General features: G+C 34.0%; 2 protein-coding genes across 2 annotated transcripts; both read left to right on the top strand.

Moving 5' to 3' along the window:
* Nucleotides 1–1,404: 1,404 nt before the first annotated feature.
* On the top strand, nucleotides 1,405–3,352 carry LOTGIDRAFT_111466 (hypothetical protein; the record flags this gene model as incomplete). Its single annotated transcript, XM_009049128.1, has 2 exons — nucleotides 1,405–1,648; nucleotides 1,959–3,352. 2 exons carry the CDS (start codon nucleotides 1,405–1,407, stop codon nucleotides 3,350–3,352), a joined length of 1,638 nt encoding a protein of 545 aa, XP_009047376.1.
* Nucleotides 3,353–5,810: 2,458 nt separating this feature from the next.
* On the top strand, nucleotides 5,811–7,581 carry LOTGIDRAFT_230592 (hypothetical protein; the record flags this gene model as incomplete). The annotated part of the gene is made up of 3 exons (XM_009049127.1): nucleotides 5,811–5,927; nucleotides 6,832–7,163; nucleotides 7,521–7,581. The coding sequence occupies 3 exons, from the start codon at nucleotides 5,811–5,813 to the stop codon at nucleotides 7,531–7,533; spliced, it is 462 nt and encodes a 153-aa protein (XP_009047375.1). The 3' UTR covers nucleotides 7,534–7,581.
* Nucleotides 7,582–11,828: the final 4,247 nt, after the last annotated feature.

Here is an 11,828-nt window from a genome sequence, read left to right as displayed (position 1 = left end):
GATAATTGAAACTGGTTGGCTGTAAGGCACCAGACCATTTAAAATTGTGATAAATCATTGAATGCTATTTGGAATGGATTTCATTACAACATGTTTGTTTCCAGTCTTAAAGAGATCATATACTTAATTATCCACGTAGTCCTTGTAGGAATATTACGCTTAAAATAAACCGTTTTAAATGGCAGTAAGCACCAATTTACAAGTTATAGTATCTGATATTGAGATCATAATCGTAATGAAGAGTTTTAAATAGAGCTAATGGCAAAACGATTCTGAAAATCGGACTGTTTTATAACCAAGTATCATATCTTCATCAATGCTAGAACCAAAATTGGCTCGTACATTTTGGAATACGTTGAGAGAAAAAATTATCACAAATATGTTTTTTGAAGCGGCTACTGACTCGCGTTTCTAGTTATTCATTTTAGCATTGTGCATTTCACACATCATCATATGAGTAACTAATTATTTAATCGTTGGTCCACATTTGTCCAAAAATATTCTTGAAAGTGCAGAAGGAATTTTTAAAAAATGGCTATTATAATGTGAGCGAGCCAGTTTCTCCGAACAGTAACCAGACGTACAGATTGTCGATACATAACTCTATTTAGAGTACATGTACATCACATGGAAACAACAGAAAGATTTGAATATCGCCCCAATAGCCACCTCCCAAATAGGATGCCAGACCAAGAGAACAACACCGCCAGAATACGTTAAATCATAAAACCTTAGATCTTACTAAGCATGCAAAATGAACACCTGCTGAACTAAATATAGATATGATGAAATACATCAAAGACACAAAATGTCACTATGTTTTGACAACAGGAAGAACTAAACGATATTAACTAGCAATATCTTTACCGTACATGACCTAATATAGAAAGATACTATGGCATGTCCACTTCACTACAATAATTGCAATCAAAAAGTATGTTTTTTCATGAAATTTGATAGGATCTATTATCACTGAAAGACTTTGATACAAAAACATCGAAAAAGGGAAAGAACTCTCTTAACTAAACTAGATTTTTTTTTTAGAAAATATGAAAATATTACAGCGTGCTTTTTTGTTGAGGATATTTCAACACGTCTCAAAAGCATTTACAAAAATCATAGTGCAATGAAACAAAAGCATTAGCCATTAAGTCATAATTTCAGCTGTAAAATATTTTTTTGTATTTCGAATTAAACCTTGCAAGCCCAAGATCTTCCTTAAACATGCTACACGATGTACCCTTCTAAGGAGACCGATGATATACCAAACACAAGTCGACGAACCTTAAAATATGCGCTGAAATATAAAGATACTTACTTTTTCTAAAAGTTGTTTTGATCTCCCGTAAGCCACAATAAGACGTGTAGTAAACTAGTGTAAAATGTGAAATATATTTTTGTGACATGCATTACAAATCCCTTTTCTCTTTTTTCAGATATTGGAAAGCATTTTACGTTGATCCGTCGGAAGCATTTTATTATAGATGGCTATTTGTTAGCTCCGTAGCTGTGTTATATAATTTGGTGTTTATTATAGCTCGGTCCGTGTTTACGGAATTACAAGATAGCTATTTGATACTCTGGTTATGCTTAGACTACCTCAGTGATTTCTTGTATCTCACAGACATGGGTATTCAGCTCCGAACAGGTACAGTAGTATTTACAATTTATAAATATACTTTTAATATCTCAAACGTCACATTGGAAGGTCATAATCTTTGAGAGTTTTTTTTTTGTATTTTCTGGCACAAAGTGGTTGAAGTGGTTAAAATATAATTGGATCCTAAGATTACATCTGCTTAACTTTAAAAAACAAACCCTTCTTTCTGATAAAACACCGATGAAAACAATGCATTCAAGGTTTTAACCACAGACGGTATGCTTGTGACCACCAAAGCCTTAACTGGTAAACACTATTTGCTTTTTAAACTACCAACTTCTCTGGTTTGTTATTTCAGGATACCTAGAACACGGGTTAATGGTTACAGATCCTACCAAATTACGAAAAAGATACATGAAAAGTAAAGATTTTTACTTTGATGTTGCCAGTATTCTTCCAACTGACCTGTTTTACATCATCTTGGGACCAAACCAACCACAAGTTCGTTTCAATCGTCTCCTTCGTGCACGGAGACTTTTTGAATTCTTTGACAGAACTGAAACAAGAACGAGTTTCACGAACATGTTCCGAATTCTTCATCTCGTCTTGTATATTTTGATAATTATTCATTGGAATGCATGTATATATTATGCGATTAGCGGTGCGATCGGTTTTGGATCAGACGATTGGGTATATGGTAACGTCTCGACGCCTAAGTATAAACCATTGACTCGGAAGTATATTTACAGTTTTTATTGGTCAACCTTAACACTGACAACCATTGGTGAAACACCCCAACCAGAGCGCGATGTTGAATATTTATTCGTCGTTGTGGATTTCCTGATCGGTGTATTAATTTTTGCCACAATTGTCGGAAATGTAGGCAGTATGATCACAAACATGAACGCAGCTCGATCCGATTTTCAACAGAAAATGGACGGTGTGAAACAATATATGGAATTCCGTAAAGTCGGAAAAGAGCTTGAAGAACGTGTGATAAAGTGGTTTGATTACTTATGGACCAATAAACAGTCTCTGAATGAAGAGGGTGTTCTCTCAGCGTTACCCGATAAACTGAAAGCCGAAATGGCAATGCATGTGCACTTAGATACTCTCAAAAGAGTGAGTATATTCCAAGACTGCGAACCAGGTCTCCTTGTGGAGCTCGTCCTTAAGCTCAAACTGCAAATATTCAGTCCCGGTGACTATATTTGCAGAAAAGGTGATATTGGTAGGGAAATGTATATAGTAAAACGGGGAAAACTTAGCGTGGTTGCAGACGACGGGCATACAGTGTTTGCAACGCTTAGTGACGGAAGTGTATTTGGCGAAGTAAGCATTTTAAATATTGCCGGCAATAAGACTGGAAATAGACGTACGGCAAACGTTAGAAGTATTGGTTATAGTGACTTGTTTTGCTTATCTAAAGATGATTTGTGGGACGCTTTAGCTGAATATCCAGAAGCCAAAAGAGTGCTTATTGAGCGTGGTCGCCAGATCTTGAAAAAAGACAATCTTTTAGACGAAGAGGCGCTAAAGAGAGACCAAGAACACCAAGAAACTCAGGAACAGAGAGTGACCAGATTGGACTCTTCACTTGATACTCTACAAACTCGATTTGCTCGACTTTTATCCGAGTTCAACAGCACACAGCAAAAGTTAAAACATAGAGTAACGAAAATCGAAAAGGTTTTGGCTCGAGAGAACGATAATTTGTCCCTTTTATCAGTTGCAGAACCAGATATTAAATAAACCAATAAACATCTTTCTTTGGTTTCCAATTCATGCAAGATTGAGGAGACGGGTGCAGACATATAAGACATTTGTGACTACATTGTAATTGTAACTGAATCGTTTCGGACAAGGATAATCTTTGGGTTAGTTTCGAATACGTTGTGCGAATGTCAGTTATTGATTACAGTTCGAAATCTCAAACATATCGTTACTAAGTCAGATTTGATGTCGTTGAAGAATGAGTGGTTTATCGGATAAGGGGACATTATCAAAATATACAGCATGGACTTCCGCAAATTATTCGTGCTCATAATACATACATTTATAGAACATATTTCTCTATTGCCAGTTCAATGGATGATATATTGAGGGGCAAATATGATATGGAATTAAGACCTCATTGAATGAAAGATTGTTGCTGGCAAAAAATTTGATTTGACGCGACTGGTGTCCGGTGTGGTGTACGTTACGGGTTTATTGATATGTCGGAAAATAAAAGAGCCTATGCACGAGGTCCGAACACAACCCGCTTTTAATTATATATTGTTCCATAATCTCGGACACCATAAATCGTCGATTTGAACCTTTACACTCAACCAAAAACAATGGATTGTTTTCGTTTATAGTTATTTAAATTATTTCAAGTGCCTGTGTATTTTATCTCTATGTAATAATTTACTCCTTCGCTACTGTAAACGACATTGCCCGTTACGATACAGAAATTATTCCGATATATCCATGCATTATTTTCTGAAAAATTAGCCTTGGATTGAAAACTAGTCAGGTATTTAGAGCATACACCTCACTGCCATGGAAAATACGAAATTCTTCCTTTTTTTAAATATTTGATATAACGCAAAATAATGTTTGGGAACATTTATTTGGGTTGTCACTTTTATTAAAAATAGAGTAGAAAAGGATACAACGTGTACACATTTTTGAAAAGTGTGAAAATTTTCTTGCCGACTGACAGAATCAAATCAAAGAGCAAATGTTTCTATGAATAGTCAAGTTACACCTTCCCTAATATCAATTTGTTCCAAGTTTTTCAGCTACAATTCAACCTGATGTCAAAATATGTATGTTAAGCTTAACAGCAGTGCAGGATTAGTTGATTCACAGCTGGAAAGTGAACATCCATTCTGATTCAATCTCTAAGGTGAAATGCTAAACAAAATTGGTATGAAAAACATGTTCAAATATTAAATCGCTTTCATCAATAAAAGAAATCCAAATATGAGGAGGTATTGGCTTGTATCGTCAATAAACTCCCGCTAATGCTTTTGAATGGTTCTAATAAATTATGACGCTATTGGGTCAAAATTCGACTGAACAAAACGTCAAGAATAAGCTCGCCAGATCATGGATGACGACTGTAGTAACATACAGGAACATCAGGAAACAAAACATCTAGATTCAAAATCAGATTTGTGACATTCCCCAGCTTAAATTGATACTACAATGTCTATTATTATCATTATTATTAATAATATTTGTTTTAGATATTCTAGGCCTAACTTTGTCTTATTACCAAAACTTGTGATACTATTTTATTGTATATAAAATTTTGTTTCTTAAGATTTTCTCCTTTATTAAACTATAATTATGTAAAAAAATGAAATTGTACATTTTCAACTGTAAAATACAATAAAATAATTAAACTTCGTTAAAATTGTCCTTTTCTGTTGATGTTCAATTATGTTCCAAGGACAATTTTGTCATTGGAAACCATTGCGAAAATAGGCGCAATATATGATAGCAAATATACATAAGTGAGTAAATTATATTGACTATGCATTCAGTCAAGTGTCTAAACAATCAATTTGTATCATTGTTACCACAAAGCATTGATAAAAATATAAGCACGAGTACGCATTATGTTTTTACAAAGGACAATTTTCAGCTAATATTTGTGACTTGAGGTTTTAATTGCTAGGAGAGAACGCGTTTCTGTTTTGAACATTTGCAAAAACACAAACGCATGTATAAAAGGTGCTGAAGCATTTAATATCAAAATAAAAACCATTCACTAAAAGCCACTAACCATACAACCATACTAAGTCTTAACAAAATGATTAAAGGGAGAAAACTCTACACACCAGTCGATCGTAAAGAGAAGACTTGACTAATTCATTTGCCATCTCTTCCCATGTTAGAACACGAACTTCAACCTTTTACAACTTTTTCCATAAATCTTGTTGAAAGCTTTCCAATATGTCGAATGAAAGCCTGACCAATCCTCAATGTCTCCTAAAAAATTCAATATATGATGACCATGAACATTTTGAGCTACTAACATTGAAAGTAGACTACTACCGGTTATACTCATCCGCTAGAGTTTGACAGTTCACAAAACGACTATTTTTAGAATTAGCCTTCCGCCTTTAGGTCTCTCATCATCTCACCAAATCGTAAAGATAATGCAATTTCAGACATCAAATTCCAAATCTAGACCAAACATTACTCAATAATAGGCATGCTAAAACCTCAAAAGGGAGGAGAAAGAATATTTTTAAAGATAGCCGAAAGAGAAAGAGGATATCTAAAAATAGCCTGGACTACATTCATCATTTGCATAAAATGTTTTAGTGGGGTGAGTCCATATCTTTCAATGATGATAGTGATCATTTAAGAGCTTCTGAAGACCTCAAAGAATTCTAGAGAATCCCATCCCATCCAATCCCTTCCCACTCCTGTCACCACAAACCCATAGGTCCAATTTAATTGACCAATCCGTGCTCTCACGTTGGCCAGTGATTTTCGGCCTTGTTTAACGTGACTGACTCACTGTCTTAAATCAAACATGCAAATGACTGGATAAAAAATTAGATTAGAAATTAAATCCATCTATGTACGGTGTATTCTTGAAAATTTGTCTGGATTTCAATGCTTGTGCGGTAGGGTTATAAAGTAATTCAATATGATTAATATTAGTGTGACCAAAAGCAATATTACTAGTGATCGTGACAATCTTACATAATAATAGCACGTAAAATTCATTATCAAAGAATTACATATTTAATTAAAAATTAATGAGCGATTAAGTAAGGCGTGCTAATTTCCCTAATTACTTTCAATCAGGAAGAGGCATCATATAAAAATCGTCATTCGCTTTAGTGCAGATATCATTCGATCTACTTCTACTTGATACACCACTACAAAAAGTGCAAACTCAAGGTAAGAGATTGTTATCAAAGTCTTTAGTTTAGTGTTCATATGAAATTTAGACAAATTGATCAACAGTAAAGGTTAAGATGATACTTCACATTTTCCAAACCAATTTCCCTTGTCACACGGTAGAGGGGTTTAAATAGAAAAGAGAAGTCATTCAGATGGAACAATAAACTAAGGTCTCGCATGCCACAGGCTGTACACGTTCAAATTTAATAGACTATTGCCGCCATCTCGGCAAAGGTTTCTTCAGTGCAAACTGCATTTCAGTTATTGAACAGTTTACACTGTATGATATGTTCCCAATTTAATTTTGATTGTTCCAGATGATGAAATTAGTCGTTGCTGTCGCCTGTCTTTTGGCTGTTGCTAATGCCGGTATGTACGGTATGGGGATGTACGGAATGGGTCTTGGAGGCATGGGGATGTACAATCCAATGCTTATGGCTGGTATGTACAACCCTATGCTTATGAGCGGTATGTACAACCCAATGGCTATGATGTATGGTGGACTCGGTGGTCTTGGAATGATGGGTGGTTTAGGAATGATGGGTGGTATGGGAATGATTGGAGGTATGTCACCCTATGGTATGGGATTCGGTGGTGCTGGCTTTGGATCACCAGCTTTTGGTGGACAAGATACTACACAAACTACTATGTAAGTAGCACCCATTAAACTTCCTTTGGAGTCTTCATTCCTTTGAATGATGCTGTTAAGGTACAAAATCATCACTTGAGAAAACATCAGTTTATATCCATCTGTCGGAATAGGGCATTTAGTAAAATTCTGGGGCCATCTGCATGTATACATGCCATATTATACTCAGTATGACCTCTTGTAGTCAAAATGCTATAGCTTCTTTCGTTTTCATCTGATTTTCATAAAACTTGATATGTAGGTACAAGTGAAGATATATGATTGACTTGACGTTTTTTTTTTAAATCGGAAAACATTTCTTCACCGTTAATATTTTAAATTTAATTTAATGAGTTTGAATTTTATATTAATTTCAGCTAAAAGGTTGTAAAGATGTAATGTGTAGAAGAGCTTGGTTTAGTAATAAAGAAATTAAAAGAACAAAATTGTATTTCGTTAAACCCTTTTTGTATATAACTGATATACATACAGGTCATTATGTCGAGAAATTAATGGTCATTTCTTCAACCCCAAATGTAATTTTGACTAAAGCATGCCCACTAGAGGACCATGGGATGTAACCTTTACAGTAGGCAAATTACACTAACGGTGGAGGCATCGACCAAAACCATGAAATAGTATACATTACAGAGGTGCATGATTATTTTCTGATAAGTGGTCAAGAGGCTTGCTTACCCTCTTAGGTGCCTGCAAGTATATGTTCCTAGAAGATGTCTTAGTTACTTGCCCGTTTTCAACCAATGTCCTATCTGAATAATGCGACATATTTAGTACCCATCGGAGAAATCAACATACATGTATACATACATCAGTAGAAACGATGATATACTGTAGCGGTAGCTTAGGTTCTTGATAACCAGCAACCCATTTAACTTTTATCCTTGAATTAAAAACTTTAACATACGGATGTTATCGAGGCTCTGGTAAAAGCTTATTGTAAATACTAACTTGAACACTTTCAACGACTTCTAAGCTATTGGCAATATAAATTCCGGTTGAATCAGCCAATTTTTTTAGGATATTAACACAATTTTCGCCATAAGATCCCTGACGGTTCCCATGCGAAGTTTGGATTGCCTGTGCCTTTATTTCCAAAGTATGTCATCATTAAGCACGAATAGTTACAATAGCACTATGTTGCAATGACTTTATAATTAACCTATCTGATTTTTAGGCTTTTTTAATGTCATGATCAAATAATTTATAACTATTTCTGATCAGTAAATGTCTTGTATTAATTAAATAATAATGTAAGAGGAAGTAGAATCAAAGTAAATATGTGTTTACCTCATTTATTTTTTTGTTTAATCAAACCGGGTAGCCGTTACATGAACAAATAAATCTGAGTGAAACATGATATGCTTTAAAATAATATGTCGAAAAGATCTCGGATGATTTTGGTAGTCATCAATTTTGTTCTGTTGGTAATTTTTAAACGATCACATGAAATGGAGGGCGTATATTGCCACCACCCGTCGGTCCGTCCACAATTGCTCGTAAACACTCTACAAGGCATAATTCTTGATTGATTTCGATGAAACTTATGGTTGTTTGTTATCTCCTAAGGATGAACCCTATTGAAAATCAGAAAAATCGGAAAATATTTAGTATGAGTTATTGCCATTGTTATTAAAAATGCATTCAAGTTTTAGACTGTAAACAGTCCAGAAGGCTGAATTCGTGACAGATTTTTATGCAGCTTGGTAATATTATTCAGTATCGCCTGAATAAGTTCAAGAAGTGTCTCAAGGTTCATTGTCCCATCAAAAGGCTCATGTCACCACAACATTCACAATTAGGAAACTAAATATACGACCTATACCAGAAACCTTAAAATCTCATAACAAGCATTAACATCTGCAAATTGTTCAAACTACTGTTACTGATTCGATGAAAGAGGTGACTCGCAATAACTTCAGCAACATACCTTGTACAATGACTAGTGTACTTATCTGCTTCATGTCTTCTGTAAATTCATAATAAATAAACCAAATTCTAACGATCCGAACAGAAAAACGAAACAACATATTGACGAAATTAAGTTGCTCACTTATTGGAGCAACAATTGCTTTTTAATGTTAAAGTAACGCAAAATTGCACAATGATAGTTGCAGTTCATGATTATAGGACTATAAAGATTCAAATTGAAGCAGGGACTATTTTCTGCACTGCTAAGACGCAACGCTATGAGGTCTGCAGGATTATATAAAATACTTATGCGATAAATTATGTTCATTATGTAAAGTGCGTCAGGCATGGACTAAGTAACTTTGGACAATCGCATTAACGTATTTCGGTCAATGACTTCTTCCTGTACCAATTGAGTCTATCTAATATGATAAATGTAATGCTCTTCATACGTGCTGCCCTCACGTGAATTGTTCTGTGGTCAAACTCATTTATTTAATAATGTTCTGTTAAATTATTTGTATAAATGAACATATTAAAGATATTGTCAAACCACGATTCCTTAGTCCACGTCAAATGACTTGAATGTTACATTAAAATTGTTGAACATTTAAATGTTAGAAATGAGATTTATACTGTATTTAACATAAAGCCGATGTCAATCATATAAAACAGGTGAAATGGGGTTAGGTTCTAGTAATAAGGCATGTCGCAATAATAGGGTTTAATAAGGTAGTTTAGATAGGGTCAAGAATGAATGAAAAGGATCTATCCTTTAAATTGTCTGTTTTTTAAATTGTCGTATTTTTCATCTTGGGCTTAATTAGTTAAACCGTAAACAAATGTCCAATAGAAATGTCGCAGTGGGAATTAGTGTGTCTATATATAAATATGGATAACGCACGTGTGTCAAGGAGACGAATATTGAAATATATGTCTGGTACTATTGTTTTGGTAGTTTAGATAGGGTCGAATCGAATGACAGGGCGGTGTTTCGTATTTTTCATCTTGGGCTTAATTAGTTAAACCGTATATAAATGACACCTTAATGTCATTTATGTCAAAACCTCCCAGGATTAAGGCAAGTCTTAGCGATGAACTTGAATAAAGTAGGTGTTCTGAAACATAACCGAATTTCATTCCTTTTGTATGTCATTACAAAGTCAGATTTCGTCTTTGCACAATCTTTTGTACCCGATCACCTGTAAACAGAACAAAAGTGTTACTGCACGTTTACTGTAATAGTTGATTTAACCGGTTTTATTGAAATGGGTTTCAATGGGACATCATGTACGCCATGGTTCTACCGCACACATGGACTACTGATGTAAATAAACTTAGATGCTTTCTAGTACAATTGATACGTTTTTAGGTATGGTTTAAAGGTTACACTCATGGTATATAGCACGTATACACCTTTCACTCTCGGATCACACCCGTTCTATCCTCACCTCGACGTCACAATATCTATCATTGGCTGAAAACCAGGATGATGAAACAAATGTCCAATAGAAATGTCGCAGTGGGAATTAGTGTGTCTATATATAAATATGGATAACGCACGTGTGTCAAGAAGACGAATATTGAAATATATGTTATACTTATTAATTTTATATATTGGAATAAATAGATGTTATCTAAAGTCATGAGTGCTTTATATTTAGACCGCCTTAGGTAAGAACAAATTTTATGTTTTAATATCAGTGATACTTATTTCTTTTCAGTTTTCAGATCATTATCATTGAAAAGCAAAAAATAGTAGCGCAGCCTGGGAGGAATTTTGAAACACATTAATGTTTAGAATATGATATTTATTTAAATAGATTGTTTTATTAAGTATAAATTATATATCTTGAGAATGCCATTTAATAAGAATACCTATATAAATCAAAGTGAATTGGAATATCAGTCAAGTACCAGTCTTAGAATGATTTGATACAAATATTAATGTTTGTATCTACACATTGAAATGAAAGACATTTCGTAAATTTCTGCTCAAAATTGTCCTCTATGTACACAAATTCTAAGTAATAATGTGCGTTTCTGTTACATTTTTTCTTATCAATAATTTGATGCATTTAAGCCATGGGCTTACGTTTTGCAGATACATGCATTTTGTCTATGATTATGTAAATTCTCTAATTGTATATTATTATTCACGTTAAAATTAAATTCCTTGATAAAACTACGATACAAAAGGATTTTTTACAGAGAGAAAAGCGCTTCATCGTTTTATATTTTGCAAATTGCATTTATCAGCAGTTTTTAAATATATTCTTATTCTTAATCCCACTAATTTTAACAATGTTAGCAATGATAATTTAACTATAAACTTGCAGAAAAGAAGGGCGTTAAAAACTTCGTTCATTTCATGAATAACAATAACTTTTCAAATTTTTGACAATAATTTGACTTGAATGATAAATGCTTACAATAGCATTTATGTGAAGTGGGAATTACATCATACAACTTCCACACCTCTTATCACTCATATTGATGTCATAGATATTTAACCACTTTATACAATAAAATAACTCGGGCAATTTAAAACTCATTCCATTCAAGATATTAAAAATCCCCGCCCGTAGTTATCTCTACACATTGTTGTCAAAGGTCAACAAATAGATTATTGACCCCATTTATGAAGGTCAATAAAATGAACAGATTAGAGGGCTATTGTATAAAATCCGCATTAAACTTATTAAATGGCACTCTGAACTTCCTAGATTTTATTTCATCAGGAAGAGGCTGTAAAAA

Source organism: Lottia gigantea, assembly GCF_000327385.1.
Source record: "Lottia gigantea unplaced genomic scaffold LOTGIsca_13, whole genome shotgun sequence".
NCBI classification, from domain to species: Eukaryota; Metazoa; Mollusca; class Gastropoda; family Lottiidae; genus Lottia; species Lottia gigantea.
The sequence above is the reverse complement of the archived record's forward strand: the minus strand, read 5'-3'. Positions and strand labels throughout refer to the sequence as shown.